General features: G+C 38.8%; 1 protein-coding gene across 1 annotated transcript in view; it reads left to right on the top strand.

Moving 5' to 3' along the window:
- Positions 1–19,661, top strand: part of LOC140139255 (uncharacterized) — a 99,845-nt gene that overhangs the window by 22,426 nt on the left and 57,758 nt on the right. Inside the window, 2 exon segments of the mRNA XM_072161036.1 lie at positions 1,418–1,531; positions 18,194–18,539. Of these exon segments, the coding sequence (XP_072017137.1) occupies positions 1,418–1,531; positions 18,194–18,539 (460 nt within the window).

Raw genomic sequence — 19,661 nt, forward strand, 5'->3', positions numbered from 1 at the left:
CAAGTTATTGGGTTTCCAGACTAGTGAGAGTTCAGACTATCAACCTGTAAACCAGATTGAGATACAGCTTCTTCATGTTTTAACTGAGGATAGTGTTATAGAGAATGGGCATTACATACAAGCAGGTTCCTGTTTCATGTGGTGCTGCTAGGCATGTGTGAATGATATTGACAAAATAGGAAGCATTATTTCCTGTTCATATGGACTTGATTACTGGGTGAACTACCTGTGTAAGAGTCTTGTTGTGCCTAATGTAGGTTAAGGTTTGCCTAATGTAGGTCAGGGGCCTTCCTAAAGCTGTTTCACACTAGCACTGGTCCAGTCCTGACATGGGAGACCCTCCCTGGTACCTTGGAAGTGCAACTAAACCAATTGTACCCAAGTCATCCTCCAACTGGGGGTGAGCAAAGAATCTAGCGGCTAATTATCATTTACATTTATACTGGGGCTTGAGTGGTTGCTTTGTGCTATTTGAAGGCATTGTGATCCAAGGAACCAATGCAGTTCTGTTTCACCCCAATTTTAATGCTCCTCCATACTTTCAGGGCTGGGACTGTGGCACTTGCCTGTTGACAATTGAAACTTGTAAATGTGTGGGGAAGTAGTAAGTATAGATGAGTCAACATGTGTTTACATTTGGTACTCCCTAATTTGTTGATCCGAGAAAAACCTTTTGGGCAAAAGTGTGCATGGAGGAAGTTGATTTGTTTGCATTAACTTTGGTTTCAAAGCAAAAATTACCAAAAATGTTATCAATCTGCGTGTTTCTACTGGCGAACGGTTGGTGGGTAATGCGGTTTAGTTTAGAGTGTTACCGGTTAATGTGCCCAGTGGAAACAGATCGGTTCAGAGTGATGCGGTGTGGACACCCGGCAACCGTGATCCACCTCATGAGGTAGACCATGTGGTGTGACACCCGGTATTTCTGCCAGTGGAAACACAACGGTTAACGGTTGCTGGGTGTTGAACTTCTTTTATGTTGATTTTATGTATCACATTGTGAACTTAAAAACAGCTTGGGGGTCAGGAAAATACTTTCAGTACTTCTGGTACACACCACAACCCTTATTTTAAGTACATGTAGAAACATGGTGGTTGTTGCCTGAAACGGATTGTGGGTTATCAGGTAATACCGGGTAAAAATACAGAGTGCTCAGTGTAAACACGCAGAAAGTTGCTTTACAGGTGGTAAGTACAACATAATATCACAAAATGTAATTAAATTTAAACAAACTGCAGAGAGCGTCTTATTTTGGCTATCGAAAATCATCATTGTTACTGTCAGGACAAGTTTGAGTATTATTTGTCCAAGGGCCTGATGAACCCTCTTGCCAGCAACAAAAGCAGGACCAAGATGGCCTAATTATATATGAAATGATGTTGTAAATAATGTATATTATTGACCTGTTTGTTTCAGCTCCTGGCCCACAACCGAGATGGGCTAATAGTCCCAAGCCAAGAATATCAACACCATCGTCAGATCACGATACAGAACAAGGCAAATCTATAGCGTATCAATTATTAGACCTAGGTGAGTTGCTATCCTAACTTCTGACTAGGCGATCTGATGTAGGTATCTGTTGCCACTAAGTCCTGTGCCAGTATCCTCTTGCCCTTTTAGACCTGGAGCCCAGAAGATTTATTCAAGAGAAAAGTGCCCGAACAACTGACCTCATGGGTTGAAAGGGTCATACCCCCACATCACAAAAATACATTGCTGCTGGGTCAGGGCAATGCATTTTTGTGATGTGGGAGTATGACCCTTTGAACCCATGGGGTCAGTTGTTCCGGGCGCTTTTCACTTGAATAAATCTTCTGGGCTCCAGGTCTAATTAGGGTGCTCCTTCTGTGTGTTTCTACCGGGCATTCGGCATCACTGTATTTGCTACTAATCAGAATAACAATTTGCTGATCACAATGTTTCTATTTAAACCGGGGGTGGGGGGAGGCTACTTGTATTTCAAGTTGTATATCACTCGTGTACACAGGCTTTCAAAAAGAACCCTAAGCAAGTATTTTTCATTTGTGTAAAATGGACCCAAAGCAAGCACTTGGTTTACTACCCCAAGCAAGTATGTTACTGTTGAGGCGATGAACACACCTATTAAACTGCCGGTAGCGATCAATCAAGAAGCCTGAAGAAAAACCATTGAAAAAGCCCAGGTTTTGAAGAGTTTTTGAGTACAATTTTCCCCCATGTTTGCTCTATTGATACCCTAAACGAGGTACTCACGGCCATAAAAAAGACCCTTTTTTACTCGCTGTTTTGTAAGCTGGTGATATACAACTCGAAATACTACAAGTGTCCCCGTAGCCTGCCTGTGGGTGCGTTGTCATGGATAGGTGGTGGGAACGTGGGCATTTATCACGCTGTGTTCATTCATAACATTCTGACTGTAGTCTAATGTAGTTCTAACATTATCTAATCTGTAACATGGGTTATTCCAGTTGAAATCCATACACCCCTATGTAAGACATTTAATCTTCCAGTCACACAGGGAGTGTGAATTTCAAGTGGAGTTACTTGAATGGGTGACTCCATTTGATATCTACACTCCCTGTGTTTGAGGTTAAGGTCATGTCTTCATTAGGGATGTTTGGTTTTCAAATGGAATAGCCCATGAAGTTCAGTTACAAAATATGGGGTTGTAACACTACTTGGTATGTGCTGGAAGTATTGAACGTAGTGATCTGCAAACCAATTTCAGCTCATGATTGGGTGCCCCTAACTGTACCAAACATCAAGAAAACCTCAATTCCAAAAGCACACGGGCAGGTATCCCATGTGATGCGATTGCAGCATCATCAACTTTTCATGCGAACAGTCATATGGCAATGGAAAGCTTGGCCGGCCAAGCTACACACCCGTGGCAAGGTAGGCCCGTGCACATTTCTGGCACCTGATAATACTCGAACATGGTGAGGTATGTTATCGATTTAATTCAGATATTGGTTATGAACAGGGTTTAGTCTTCAGAGAATTAGAAATTGCAAGTGGACTTGAGTTTAGCCTTTATATGAAAATGGCAAGTGGACTAAACTGGGATAGGACCAGTGTTCCCTCTGATGATATTTTTCAGGGGGGTCAATTATAGCTGTGAGTTTTATTTTAGGCCCAGGGACTTGGGGTCCAGGGGTCGGTTTGTGAAACTTGGTCGCAAACTTGCGACAGTTGTATATGTGCTATGCAATGGACATATCACGCGATGTATGTATTGAAATTAGATTTAATAGCCCATTCATGCATAACATACGACTGCAGTGTCGTAAGTTTATGACCAAGTTTTATGAAGAGGGCACGGGCCCTGCCTTAGGGCCCCTGGTGGGAATAGCCTGTGTTTCTGTTTGAGGCATTGCGGCCAATCATGTACCATACGCCCTTAGCATGAACACTGGTTAGGACAAAGTGGCAACATATTCCTGGTTGATGGTTTTCTCTGGCTTGGGCTGCTTTAACATTATTTCTAGAAGTTTTCATATACAGACAGAAAAAGAATTCAGGTTCCAGTTATACCTGTACATAATCCTAAACAAGACAAATATGTCAGCCAATACCTGACCCTTAGCTCTGATAAGACCTCATTTGTTGAAATCTGTTGAGAATTGAAATAACTGTGATCAAAAACCCAAGGAAGGAATGAAATCAAGAGTTGCATATAAATGGAAAGCACGGCGCTACATAAAGTTCTCTTGTTCGAGAAAACTTTGTGTATAATAAATCAATTAGGCATCCAATGAAGAAATCTGCAACTTTTGAATTTTCATCTTCCTTGAGATTTTGGATATGTGTCTTTATTTCTTAACCCTAACAGGACGGTATACTACAAAATACTACTTGATATATGCGCTGTTAGTGCATGCATCCCACGTGGTGTGATGACGCAATCGCCTCTAAGTGATATATAGGCACGGTTTTAAGCTGGCCAGCGAAGCCCAAGACCTGTGGGCAAAGTGTCGCCGACCCAGTGCCTGGCATGCGAGGGTCTCGGGTTCGAATCCCACCCAGAGCAAACAACTTCTTTCCTTCTTTTCTCTCTTTATTCCTTCCTTCTTTCCCTTCCCGTCACCAAAAAGCCCTGAGGCGGTTAGGGTTAATCGATTTTAGCAACAAACTGAGGTCTTAAAATCCGAGCTCCAAATATGCAGCTATTTGTGACATATTATATATCTTAGGATATACAGTGGTGAAAATATCTGTACTTTTGCTGTCTGTAATTTCATTGTACATTGTATTAATCACATTGATTTTGCTAGGCTGGTTGCGGGTTTCTTCTGGCTTGTGTAAGTGCTAAATACATATACTAACTCTTGATGCTTTAAGCCATAATGTACAATTTCCATAAAGTTTGAATTTTGTTATTCTTGACCCAAAATTATGAAATAATATTACAAGAACTGTCAGGAAGGTTTTCTGTCCATTTTAAGCCGAAATAACAACATAGAGTGAAAGTAACCCTACTGGGTATCTTGGCCATCCACAGAGCTCTATGTCATTTGGAAAACTTGTAAACATTACTAAATTTGCCAAAAAATCAGTGTAAAAAAAATTGACCAATTTCATTTAAAAGTTAGTACATTTTAAAAGGCTTTAATGTATTAGTTTAATATTGAATGTATAATCATTTGCTTTACAAATGATTTATTTCTTAATTTTGTCACTTAATCAAAATATAATTAGCTATAATTGTTCAAAATATAATGAAATCCTACTGACTTGGACACAACAGATCGTTTCTGTACACTGTGCAAGGTTTGCCTGAAATCAAGGTGGTTTACAAAGGCCTTCTTTTTACCTTGTGGAAGAAATGAGATTGATTCACATGCTGTGTTACAAAATTCTGACCCTGCAGCATGGCAAATCAGTTAGTACACCTTTAATACAAATTTATGCGCAGATGTTTTTTTCATCAGAGTATAACCAGAGGATTTCTTCATAATATTGCGCTATTCTTAAACACTTATAATGTCATTTCCAGCACATTCAAAATAAACCACTTTTTATTTCCCAAATGTTGCTAATAAAAGAACAATAGACTCGGGCAAAAGAGCACTGTAAAGGACAATATTTTTGTGGGATGAAATTTCGCGATTTGAAAATAACCATAATTTTTGCAAAATTAATACATTTTCTTAAGCTTTAGTTCTATGTCTTTTTTTGATCTTTCTATATAAAGGGTAATAATACAGGCCTATAAATAATAGGACATGGAAATATTTGTATGAAAATTTCGCAAACCTAGGTCACTCGCGATGCAAAATTCATGGAACATTTCATGATTTGCAGTATTATTTTTGCCCAATTTTGATACATGTTGTTTTGAGTTATATTCAGGCACGAACTGCAAGCACAAAGCACAATTATTTTCCCATATTGTTTGTCTACTGTGGTTTGTCACTAGCAGAGCTAGAGATCCCGGTAGTGGCTTGCTTTGAAAGATTTAAAAATCATGCAAAATTCCTCAAATCAGGCTATTTCAGAGGCATTAACAGCCAGTTTCAACCTCCGTGTGAGTCAGTAAGTCAGTTTAAACCTCCTTGCTTATTCCAAATCAAATCCTAAGTCTGTTTAATGGCTGTGTGCGAAATTGCTTGAGTACAGATTTTCTAGTGGATACTGAATGTGTCGTACACTACAGGAAGATTTCATGTACGCATACCATGTCTGCCAGCTCTGACCAAAGATTATTTGTGCATAGCACCCTCATCCAAAGCCATGTCAACCCACAAGAGGGCAGTCTACTGCTATTCTCATCAGTGTGTGGGTACCCCCAGCAGAGTTGTATACAATGCATTGGTTACTTCACTGTTGCTCATCACCACACTTTTACACCTAATTGGGCTACTTTTTGATCAATTTTGCCACACCTGTCATTAATGTTTGCCATGGAAACAATGTGTTTTCTTATTAGAATACTTAAATTGGGCTGCCTTTCGCAGTCAAACAGTATACTTTAGGATAAGAGACCATTCTAATAACCTTATTGATGGGACGAACTAAAGATTGGGCTCCACTTGATAAACAAACATTGCACCATGTGATGACAAAACAGTGGCAACACTGCTCTGTCTAGCTGTGCAGTCTGATGACCCTGTCAAGGGTGGACTGTTGCTGCTGCCTACTGATTGTATACACACATGACCTGCATTTCCGCACAGGAGTTCATGAGACATACATGTATGACAGTACTTGGCTCAGCTTGACAACAATGCAAGAGTGTTGACATGGAATATTGATAGCATTTTTTGAGGAATATTCTGTGGATTTATATGTGGATATATATTATTGATCATAACAATACACCTGCTGTGAAGCCAGGGAATTCTATGGATTATTCATTTGTGGCTTACTTCATCTTCATTGCCTGCATGGGTTTAGCTGTGCAGTGAAGTTTTTGTGTATGGATGTGCGTAGAGCACGCTTTTTTGCACCAGGTAAATCCCAACAATGCTGGTATGGCAATAGGCTGTGCTTATTGCTTGTACGGTAGATTCGTGGATATTGAGGTTAGAATTGGCGAATGAGCACCTTTTCCAAGGGTGTTGCTTCCCACTGGCACTACTGAAGTTGTGCCAAAATTTAAAACATTTTTGTGTTTGGATAAATATGTAGCACATGTTTTTTAGCTGCATTTTATTTCAACATTGCCTGCAATAGGCTGTCATGCTGGATTTGAATTAGCTGCATTATCTTGAATGATGTTACTGTATAAAAATACCATAGGGGAACCAAGGATATTTTGCAAGGTTTGTGCTTGCCACCGGGCGCTGCTCAAGTTGCGCCGGAAGTTATGCGTACATGAGTGAGTGTCGCAATGAGAGCACCAGGTAAATGTAAACAAAGCCAGTGAACACACTATACATGGAATACTGCGCTTGCCTACTTTCTCTAATTACCCCATGAGCTACATTTGAGGTTTCATATAAATGTAAAATAAATTAGTAATGAGGAAATTATGCCTGGTTGTTGCTGTATTATAATGTAGCACTGGCTGCTGCCTGAGCAAGCCGTGTGCAGTAAGTTAGTGCGTGGGTTTACATCACTTGCAATGATGATGTGTGTATAAGTCATGCACGTGTGTGCCAATGCTGAAGGTAAATATAAACAATAATGGCATTCCATTGGATATAAGGAACAAGCCATTGATTACGATGTCAGTGCCACCTACCCATGTGGGCGACATTTTAACATGCAACTAAATTATTGCGCATAATGGATGGATGTTGCCACTGGCCAACAATTAACACGATTTGTTTCAGCTACAGTAGACATGGTAGCTGTAGCGTGTGATGCATGCCTAGATGGGCAACCAAATGAGAAGGCTGCATGTACTTTGTGAAGTATCAGCATTTACTTTTTTTTTTTTTGGGAATAGACTAATTTCAAGTATTACAAAACTATCAGCCTCCCAACCCAAAACACTGTATCTGCAATGTTGTTCATTACTCGTAGATACTGTATAATGACTTATTGAGCAGACTGATTCAGATACACCTGCCCTAAGGTAAAAGGCAGTACAATGTACCTCCTGTGTCATTGATGTACAGATACAGCTTTTTACATAGGAGGGAGGACAGATGATGATGAGGGCAATTTGATAATGCATGATTAGTAGGAAAAGGAATTTACTATGGTAACACAATACAATGCTATTGATTTCAATAATTGTGCGGAACAAAGACCAGGGTCTTGGCTTGATTCTCCCAGTACATGCAATGCATGTGTATGTGTGGGCGTATGTTCTTAGAAAAGCCACACAATATTAAAGGTGTTGCCAGGATGGGATAGGCATGTGTACAGCAGGCGTCTGTGTATTTTATTTTATTACACATGCTTCATCTTTAAAGTAATGATTTTGTCCCTAGGCCAAGAGAATTCCCTACATTTGAGCAAAATGATGACATGTTTTGAACTAGTTAGCTTTTATCACATCAATTTTATTTTGCAAAAAAAGCTTTATTTTCCTGGGGAAAATACTGATTTTCTTTTCCCAGGGCATGAGAACTGTCTCAACGTTTAAGTGAAATGTCAATTTTTTTTTTTTCTCCTTGAACGATACTCTCACTTTCTCAGTAATTCTAGTTTAAAATGAGTGGGAGTATGTCTCAACATTACAGCAAAATGTCAATTTCTTTTTAAACTGGATATTAAAAAAAAGCAAGCTTCAGTGATATTCTCCGTATTTATTTCTAGTTTAAAATGAGTGGGTGTATGTGTAAAGTTCATAGAAGTAGCTGGGAATAGCCAGTATAGTCTCCCTCCCAGGCTGCATGTGGCTCAGTTGCGAACATAGAGTTTGGGAATGTGAAGGATCTAGTTCATTGTGATTGGCAATGGGTTACTAAACTAAATTACTAAATGGGTTCCTAACTAAACAAACATGCACCATGTATCGAGCGTACATGCATCCAAGCGTGAACGCAGGAGTGATAAACAATCATGCTGATTGGCTTTATCAACAATCATGACAACAAGATGGTTGACCCATTGTTCACTGAGCATGTACAAGGGGCAGATATGTCGCCTCTTGTACGCGCTCACTGATTGTCATTGTCAACCCGGAGCTCTGAAGAATTAGGAAATGTATTTTATAGTAACATCATTCGCTAATTGGTCAATAACATCAAAGACCGGTGATCATGTGTGTGTTTGTCTCTTGGACTTAGACAGTTGGGCCGCAGACTGTATGCAGCGAACATATATCTAGGTCATATGTTTTCTAGACACATTTCTGAATCCTGCATTTAGTCCGAAAGCTTGAGCCAATCACAGTAGTCATGGTTTCTGCTCAATTGCAGACGGTTTGTTAGGAACGACAGAAACCGGCTTTGTTAAGAACGACAGAAACCGGCTTTGTTAGGAACGACAGAAAGCGGCTGTGAAGGAGACTAATAGGCAGGTAGCTTTTGTTAGGGTTGAAAGCTGGCCTGGGTATACAATGTAGGTAAAACTGGCTGGCTGGCTGGCTGGCTGGCTGGCAGACCCTGCACATTTGAGCTGAATTACCAGGTACAATGTAAACCTACTGACTTTGACAACAAGCTAACACTGTTCATCTGTTATTCCACCAGTCTGCACCAATCTCCTGTCCCAAGTCATAATGTAGTATCTGCTCTGCTTATTGCCAACTGAAACTGCCTCTTACTGTACACACAAATATTTGCCTTCCAAATCAATGTGCATTATTTGCTATGTTAATTACTTGCAGATACATCACTTTGACATTTTGAGCAAACACCTGTTTCCAAGTAAAAAGTCAGTAGGCCTATTCTTTTGTAATATGTTCACATACATGTACAGGAGTACAGGACAGTAGTGCAGGATTGGTGTTCTTCTAGGCAAGGGTGAAAATAAGAGCTTGTCTACAAGGACTCTTGTTTGGGCAAAAAGTAAGTCCTGGTTCACTTGAATTAAGTCTGGACCAGGATTCACTTTAGTCAACAGGACTCACTAAAATGGTTTAATATCCAATGACATAGTTCAAAAGTCTACTTTCAACAACAATATCTCAAATTGCGACCTCAAAATGTAGAGAAACCCCATTTGGGTTCACCATTTCCTATTTTGTGGGGTAATAACAGTGAAAGATGGTACATCTTGCAACGTACACATAGATGTCATTTTGAATTAATGCTTCATATATCATAAAATCAGTGTCAAAACATTGACAGCATGTTTTCCTGTGAAGTTAACACATACGGATACAACAGAGATCTGTATAAAAAAAGAGGGTCTCCACAAGGGAGGTTGGACTACAATTATTTGTGGCCTACTTTTGGTACAGTAATTATGATATTGAAATTGTTTGGATTATTTATCTCAATAATGCATTTTACCACACACTTTAATAAATAATTAACCCATAAATTATAAAGAAGACAACTTTGTTTTTGAGACAGAGAAATAAAGTTAAACTATGTGGGAAATTAAATATGAGAAAGGTTTTTGAACCTGGGACCTTCGGACCACCGGACCGATGCTCTACCAACTGAGCTAATGAGTCAGATGGAGAAGAGCAGTGATGTTATTAATAATAATAATAATCACTGCTCTTCTCTATCAGACTCATTAGCTCAGTTGGTAGAGCATCGGTCCGGTGATTCAAGGTCCTAGGTTCAAATCCTGGATGGTCAGTGAAAATTTTTCACTGGCTGTGATTTATGTGGAGACTTGTGTCAAAAACCTTTCTTAACTTTGTTTTTGCTTCTTATTTTACTATGCAGTGAATTTAACAAGAAATTACACATTTTTTGCACTAATGAAACAAATTGTTATACAATGTAGTGCAGGTCTAAAATGTACCTCACTACTTCCTGGTGTTGCAACATGGTCATTCCTCATTGAAAACATAAAAGGGGAAATCCCCTTTCTAGTTGATAGTACATACACCTGCATCCTACTGTGAGCTATTCAGGAAAGGAGGATGTTCCTTTTGTCAAATTAGGATATGGATTTTCTTTAAACTTATGTACAATGTCAAATGTTGCCCACTTATTGCATCCATGTAAAAAATAAGAACATTTTTAGCGTAAATGTTGTGATTAATTAACACAATTAGCAAGCTATTATATATTAGGTACATGCTATTTGCATTGTGGTCCCAATCATTGGAGGCAGCGAAAGGAGTGATATGCCGTATTTCACTTCAAAATTACCATTTCTTTTGAGAAGCATTCGAAAAAGTGATTTATGTCATATACTTTTGTAGTCAACATGTTATAGAAAGCATGTACGTAGCAGGAATAATGCTAAAATTCATAAAGCAGTATCAGTAAGCTTGTACAAACTTGTATGTAAGCTTACATAATTTTTATGCATAGCCTGATTTCATCGAAGTGAAATTCACTGCACCAATCCACAGTGCAAGGGGCGTGGGGAAACATTAATAGCATTGTTACCCCACATTGACCTTTTTCTCAATTTCTTTGGAAATACAATGATTTGAAACGTCAAATTACAGGATGATAATTAGAAAAAATAAGATCTATTATGATACTAAATCTCATCAATGATGAGGGAAGTGGGGGGATGAGGCTGTTGATCTGGTCAGGGACCTTTTTAAAGTACTCAGCTTAATTAGTGAAGCTTGATGCATTTGCTTACAGTGCAACAGATGGCTACCAATATTTATTGGGAAGCAGCGTTAGAAATAAGAAAAAAAAAAACAGGTTGTCCACCGGACAACCTAGCAAGACTTTTTGGTTGTCCGCCACAATTTTTGGTTGTCCGTACTTTTTACCATTTTTTTACAGATTCTTAATTTGTAAATTCACCAAATAACCTTACATTTTTCTTTATTACTTTACAAATAACATGACATGAGTAAGTTAAGTATAGTAAATCTGTAACAAGTTAACTTTATTTTCAGTTTAAGAAACATAACAAATGTAATGTTGCAAAAAACATTTACAATGTTGCAATTGCAAAAACATTAAATAATGTTGCAACAAAACCTACAACAGGTTGCTAATTTTTGCTAAAGGAGCTCACTTGGCTCACTCAGACTCAGGTATTAAGTGACATAACACGTAACTACAGTCTACTATACTACTACACGAAGAGTGAAGACTTCAAGTTCAACTCTTCACTTCAAGTCAAGTGTCAAGTAAATCAACTTTGTTTGCTACTTTGTTTGCTAAAACTAATAGTCAGACTCAGGTGAGTCAGTCAGTCTCACTCGAATCTGATTCCATTTCTTGAACAGATTCAGAATCTGATTCTTGAGCCGAGTCCGATTCTTGAGCAGGGCCTGCAGGTGCTGCATCTGGAGCAGTAGGTGTTGGATGTGACTGTGTCTGGTCATGATCCTCCTCCAGCAGGTGTTGCAGCAATATACTTTCATGCTCCTGGTCACAGGCTGCCTCCTCCTCTTCCTCACCGAGCATGTTATCCTCCTCGTCGTCTTTCAAATCTTCAGAAGAGGATGCACCAGTCTGGCTCTTTGTTGTTACCCTCCTACGACTAGCTGCGTCAAACCAATGTTTTACCGCTGGAGTCGGGTCGAAAGCCTCCACTGATGGGGACAGCATCTTAATGCGCAGCAAGGTGTTCAAGCTGGTATTGGAAAGTCTATTCCTTGTGTCGGTCTTGAGAAGTTTGAAGACACTGAAACCTCTCTCAACTTCTGCAGATGTAGCTGGTATAGTAAGAATGAGATCTATCAGCCTCAAGAAGTTTGGCGCTATACTGCCGTATATTCGGTTGATGGCTCCCCAGGATAGTGTGTGGATGTTGTTTAACTGTCTGGAATTAAACAAAATAAAGCACATTAATGATATTATTGTTAAAATAGATTGTGAATTTGTGATTGTGAGTTTATGAATTATGATCATTGATCAGTTAATGATCACCATGATGTTACATTTGTGTTATTTATATTATATTATATTATATTATATTATACATGTTTTTGTGTTCTTAGAGGCTTGTAGTTGCTTTTACTACAAATATACAGACCGGAAATTAAAGAAAGATACCTTTTGTATAGAACAGTCTTAAGCATGGTCCATTCTGGGGATATCTGATCAGCATTAATTTGAGCATTACGTAAATTGGACTGGAAGTGCTCTACCAATGTCTGGATGTGCGCATCTCCGAAATCTGTAGGACAGTAAGAGAAATAGGTCATAGAATTAAGAGAAGCACAAAAAACTGGAATTTAATAATTCTTGAATTATAGACTTAAATTGTATTAGTATTTTTTAGTAATTAGTATAGTTTATTATTATAAATATAGAATTAAGATGTGATGTCAGTTTCTTTGTGCATGCACATGTGACCAATAAATAATAATTATGTATTACCTATGTCTTCCTGAATACTGGACGGCCATGTCTTAGTGTCTGCCAGTGATGTAGCTAGGATGATCTCATCTGTCATATCAAACCTGATGGTAAGGCTGGCTGCCAGATCAGTACAGATCTCCAATTTGACATCTTCAAGTGGTACAGCATTGTGGTGGCGGCGTCTAGGTTCAGTCAGAGGAACACCATCAAGTTCCTCGTGCCCTTGTACCTTTTGTAGCTTAGGCCCGAACCTAAGTCAAGGTACTTAAAGAGCGGTCAGTAAAATAATAACTACACAAATAAATACACATAATATCAATAAAAATCTGAATATTATATAAAATATTGCTTATTGAAGTTATTGTTATCGAAAATGCCAACTTGTTTTGAGTTTTTGTACTTTTGTTTAATAAAATTGTTCATTATGTTCAACGTAAGTAACTTAAGTTTAATAAACACTATAACAGAGTCGGAGTGACTAGTGAGACTGTTTATAAAACAATAAAACATTACTTACTGATCAGCAGAGCCATACTTCTTTAGGACAGCCACTTGTGCATCCAGCTGATCCGCAACCTCAGCAACTGAACGATTCTTCCCCTGTAGAAAGAGAGACAGCTTTGCCAGAACTATTACAACAGCCCAAAGTAAGTGGCCAAATTCCACTGTTGTCTTCAAGATTAGCTTATCCTGCAAGCCTTGGGCAGTCGTCTTGGCAACATCTGATTGGCCAGCTATTGCGACCTGGAAAGTTAAAATGGCCCAATGGGACCAAAAGAAATATTAGAATAGTATTATTTTTTAGTATTATTATTGACACTGATATAGTAATTTTTCAGTTATTATACAAGATTGTAATAAAAAAATTATAATACCTGTGACAGGTGTAGAACCAGGGCTGGGTATATAGCCCAAAGGTTGTTAATAGCCCGCAGGGTGTGCGCCACCCACCTGGTTCCCCCCACCCGTGTTGGTACAAGGCTTTTCAACCCTTTTGATGTACATGCCGCCTTTAAGTTCGCTCGGTTCAGTGGGCTGAAAAGAGAAAAATGAAAATACATAAAGAATATGAAAATATGAATTAGAATTTTTTTACACTTAAGTTAATAAAGTATTTTAAATCATTTGATTAAATTTAAAACTTTTAGTAACTAATATATAGGCCTAACTCAACAATGAACATAATTTACATAAACACAAGTTAACTTGTGCAATTTACAAATCCTACCTCTTTTTGTAAAACCTGAAAAGGTCCTTCAATAGTCCTTCAAATTCTGCGTACTGCACAATGTGCTTCATGACGTCTTTGGTTGCCAGTTCTAGGCGATGCGCGAAACAATGAACTCCCACAAGGGATGGGGCGGCTTGGTCACGCACTTTGGTGACAACACCATTGTTGCATCCAAACATAACTGCGGCCCCGTCTGTGCCCATGGCAACAAGTTTGTTACCCAAATCTGTTAATGTCAACTGAAGTCCATTTTGGATGGCCCGTTTCAAACTTTCTGTCACTCCCTCCGCGTCCGCTTTTGGCGTGTTAACAATCCCAAGAAATTTTACGGAGACTTGCCCTTTCTTGCAGGTGCGAATGTAAACCATTTCTTGTTCCACAGCTGAAACGTCTGTGGATCCATCCATTATAAGAGAAACAAAATCAGCTTGGGTCACTTCAAGCGAGTTGCTCTCTTGCAATCTGAACATTAAAAAAAAAACAATTGAACTAAGTAATAATAGGCCTAAAATAAAAGAATTTGAAATTCAAACTGTCATCTAAAATTAATGCTAGTAAATGTAATTTAAATCAGTTATCATGGTTATCAGACGTATTTTATTATGTATGCATAAAATCATTTAGGTTAATAAATTAATATTGCTATAAAATTATAAAATTCACATGTAATTACCTCTGCGATGTGATGACTAAATGTAGCTGCTGCTTTATCGGATGCATGTTCTGAATCGCCTCCCACCTTGAGACCTTTGGCGCGATCCAGCCGATTCATCCACACAAAGTCCGTATACGGCCTGTGATTCTTAGCCATGGCATGCGCGTTTCTAAATTTGATACTTAATTGTCCACGTATCTCTTCATTCATCTTTAAAAGCATCTTATCTGCTGGCCGCTCTTTAGGCGTTATGGCAACATCTTGAGCATCTTGCTCATGGCGGTGCTTTAAACTCTTTTTCATGTTTGGTGACGGATGTCAACTGTAACGAATCTGTCCCCTTTACAAAAGATGAATCACGGTCTGCTAGCTGGTGTGAATTGCGAAACGCATAAGTTGTGCATGCATCAATCCAGTGTTCTCATCATATTTGAGCCATGGTCGGCCCTCTTGCCATTTTGGAAGAAATTTCCTTTGACGCTTGGTTTTGTCGTATATCGTGTCAGCTTCTCTTTTTTTAGAAGCACTAGAACCAGATCTATCACTCGTGCTGGCCGCACCGCCGCCGAGGAACGCATGGAGGGAAGCCTGCTTCGCCATTTTGCAACAACACAAGCACCAAGTAGCGCAGACGTGTCTATTTCACCACTGATTTCACAATCACCATGGAAATGATTTCCCTCAATAATTATGCTCGTTTACAACGTCAAAGTTCGCACCAGACTGAAACAAAAATACAACACCATGTACGTAGACTCAAACCATGCGACCAATTTTCCTCTATGACAGTATAATAATTATAGCGGCCGTAAACAAACCACAAAAAAATCTCCTCAATTGATTTTGTTTTTAAAATTGTTGTTGTTTATCATAATAATAATATTAATAACTAAATCATGTAGTATATTATTAGAATAAAACGTAAAACATAAATATATGAATACTTTCGGTTTACATAAATAATAAATTCAGTCCCCAACACCATGAAACACGTGTTCAGAACTCATCCCAGCGACACGGTATGAATCCGATTGACAAAGTGCACGTAGGTCACGCAGTGAGTCGCAGTCTAGGCATGCGATCGTTTGAAAAAGTTTGATGACTCCGAGACCATCAGCGGTCTGAGTCGACTCGATGGAAAATCAACAACCAGGTAATTCCCCATCATGTCGGCGATATCGCAATGCAATGCAATGCATGCATGCGTGCGAAGTATCGTGAACTTGTTGATTATTTATTTAGTATTTGGGGACAGAAATAGGGAGTACACGGTGTAGATGTAGCGAAAATAACAATATACATGAAGAATTGAACACCATAGCCAACAGTTTTTCGACAGTTTTAATATTATGAAAGGTACTTTTTTTATATCTATATTTTGTGTGTGTAAATGTTTGGTTGTCCGCCGGATAACAGGCGGCCTCATTTTGGTTATCCGACGCTCATTTTGGTTAATTTGGACAACCGGATTACCACTATTTCGAACGCTGTTGGGAAGGCCCTGATATTTACAGATTGACATGCACATGTCTATGTAAACTGCAAATAATTTATCAAAGAAGTGTATGGTGCAGATAAGTTGTTTGCAAATTTGACACAATTGCAAGTGCTTTCTTCTAAAATGGTCATTGTTTATGTGCATTTTGTAATTGCAGTCATTGTAGATTTTGCCTAGTAGTACAACAGTGTTCCATTTACATATATGTGACCCATCACATCAAAACACGGCAGTTGTCGTCAAAAATGAACTTGCTGGTTTCTTTACCAGACTAAAGGATTGCTTTAAAGCTTTAAAATGACACTTTTTTCATTGATATCGCATGTAGAATGGTGCTTTTATGTGACAAATAGAATTCAAATTCCTTATTATTTTCTTTATTTTTCGGGGCACATTTTCTTCATTATCTTTAAATGTGAGTTTCCGACAACTGCCGTGTTTCGGTGGCTGGGTCACATATACGATGTTTGAGCGCTTATGGCATTTTTCATGCTTCAAATTTCCTTCATTTGACCTGTTGGACATTGGTACTTAAGAATTATTACGTTGTTAATGATAATAGGAAGAAACATGTAGCAAAAAATATAGATTTGAGCTCTGATTTACTTGCCAGTTTTGTAATATTGTAAAAGTTAACATTTTCGTATACATTTTTTGCAACTTCATGGTTCAAGCAGCTGCAGAAATAACAATGTGTGAATATATTTTATATATTAAACTCAAAGTTTCTTGTCATTTGATTGGCCAACTACTACTGATTATTTCTGCTATTTTTAGCCGCCAGCTGCAAAAGGATTATTGCACTCCGCGTCCGTGCAATATTTATTTTTCCATTGCACGGACGTGGAGCTACCATAGCAATGCTGACAGATATGCGCGAGCGTATAGCGCGAGGTTTCCACCTGGACTCGCCAATTATTATAGGTGCGGGTGTTGCTTCTAAAATAAATAAGCATTTAGATATTCTGGTGATTTATAAAATTAAGTGGAAGCAAGGGAACTTATGAGTTATATAAAACAAATATTGAATGTTTTTATTCATTCAGTGGTTAAAATATTTCCATTCGGTGAAATATGAACTGTTCCATGCAACTTGGCAAAGCCTCGTTGAATGGAACAGTACATATTTCACATCATGAAAATATTCTTACCATGAACTCATAAACATTCAATATTTGTATACTATTCCTTTTGTATACATGTGTCAATTTTAGAAAGCAAAGTTACAAATTAGCAATGCAAAAATTGGATGTGCATACAATGTACTAGGTGCATATATTCACCGTTTTCAGTAAATCCCAAAATCCTTAATGCAAATTTAACCTCACACACTGGGACAGGGACAACTGTGAACTGTGCACTAATGATGTGTGCATCAAAGTGACGTACATGTATAGGGGTAAATTCACAAAGGCTTCTGGGATTTTAACAAAAAGGTGAAGACCGAAACCAACTTGGAAAAGGCAATCAGGTATCGTCACTAGGTTACATACACATGTCCTTTCTAACCTCAGCCCTGTATCCTTTCCAGGCTTATTGGTTATATTGGATTTCTTTTATCTTGTGGGAGGGGATTGAAAAATGTATTGATTGTTTTTAAAAAGCAAGTTACTCCAAAGGAATGTAGAGCAAATTATAACTAACCTGTATATTTGTATTGGGCTATTATCAATTGAGGAATTAATTGACTGCACACTTTGCAGGAGTTCCTTTTTTCACAGTTAATGGAAGAGATCAATAATACTTGCGTTATTCTGTTCCTTTTTTCAGGAAATAGTTGCGGTCAAGTCAATCTCGAAGATTATTTGGAATTGATTATAGCTGTGCAATTTTTCTTCTCTAGGAGCGAAGGTGTTTGTAAATTAATGAAAAGTTTTGAAGATGATCACTTTTAAGTTTATCAAAACCATTCCGGGGATTTCCCAAACTTATCCCCGATTTGTGCCTCATGCTGAGCGGCATGAAGTGAAATACTCACTGTTATTCTTGTAGCTGACATATTGCTTCTATCATGCTTCATTTGCAGGTTCGCTACCAAGTGCTGTACCACCACTTGGAGTCGCACCAGCAACCATCCCTCCCAGCAACACGCCAACTACCAACCTCTCAACCAATCAACTCACAACTCTCCCGCTGCCCACAACACAAGCCACCACCAACACACGAAATGAGGCGTCTACGACGGGCCGATCCCGAGGTAAAGGGCGCCCTCGTTCCAATCAACTGGGGCATCGGTACTCACAGCCTTGTCCGATCTGTCAGAAGGTGTTTGGTAGTTCCAGTGCACTGGCAAAACACAAGCTAATACATAGTAGCGAGAGGCGGCACAAGTGTCTGCTGTGCGCAAAAAGTTTCAAGAGGCAGGATCATTTGTAAGTATTTAGTGCATGTTGGCTTCTTAAAGTTATTTTGTTTTTATTGTAAAGAGTTGTCAATTTAGGGTGTGTGTGTGTGTGGGGGGGGGGGGGGGGAAGTGTTCAGATGTTTTTATGAAACTTAACCTACCAACCGTGGATGTTACTGCAACTGGGGACAGTCCCTGTTTTAGCTGAGATTTGCAGCACAGCCACTCTGAACAATGATGAAAAAAAGTTGCCCGATATACTTGCTTCAAAACAGTGACAGTATGAAAATAATTTTCTAATTCTTTAGAGTTGCGGGTATGCGATGGTGATCACCGAACGTGTACATACATGTAGAAGAAGCAAAGTCTCTGCCCCCTTCTACGTGCTCACTGGCCACAGGTCAAACATCTTGTTGTCATGTTTGTTGATCAGCCAATCAGTGTAATTGATTATCGCTTCTATATTCTATGTTCACATACAATCGCACATGCACTTGTCGCATGGCACTTTATAACTCTGAGAATTTGGAAATAGAGTTTTAGCTCTAGTTAGAAGTGTAGAGGGTACTGGAAATGAAAGAAAAGTGAGATTCTACATGTAAATGTTGTACTTCAAGTAAGGACATAGATGCATTTGTTTGTTCGTTTGCTTTTCCTAATTAAAACAGAAGAAAAACCCAGTGGCTGTGATGTGAATCATGGCTCCAAATTATGTGATTGAATGGTGATGAGGTGGTTCCTGCTGGTCTTGCTTGTCATTATGATTCATTGTGCATACCAGAATAGGACTTGGGACATTGTGAATGAGGGAATGAGTGTGATTGAATGATGATGAGGTGATTCCTCCTGGTCTTGCTTCTCATCATGATTCATTGTGCATACCAGAATAGGACTTGGGACATTGTGAATGAGGGAATGAGTGTGATTGAATGATGATGAGGTGATTCCTCCTGGTCTTGCTTCTCATCATGATTCATTGTGCATACCAGAATAGGACTTGGGACATTGTGAATGAGGGAATGAGTGTGATTGAATGATGATGAGGTGATTCCTCCTGGTCTTGCTTCTCATCATGATTCATTGTGCATACCAGAATAGGACTTGGGACATTGTGAATGAGGGAATGAGTGTGATTGAATGATGATGAGGT

The sequence above is a fragment of the Amphiura filiformis genome, chromosome 18 (genome assembly GCF_039555335.1).
Source record: "Amphiura filiformis chromosome 18, Afil_fr2py, whole genome shotgun sequence".
NCBI lineage: Eukaryota > Metazoa > Echinodermata > Ophiuroidea > Amphilepidida > Amphiuridae > Amphiura > Amphiura filiformis.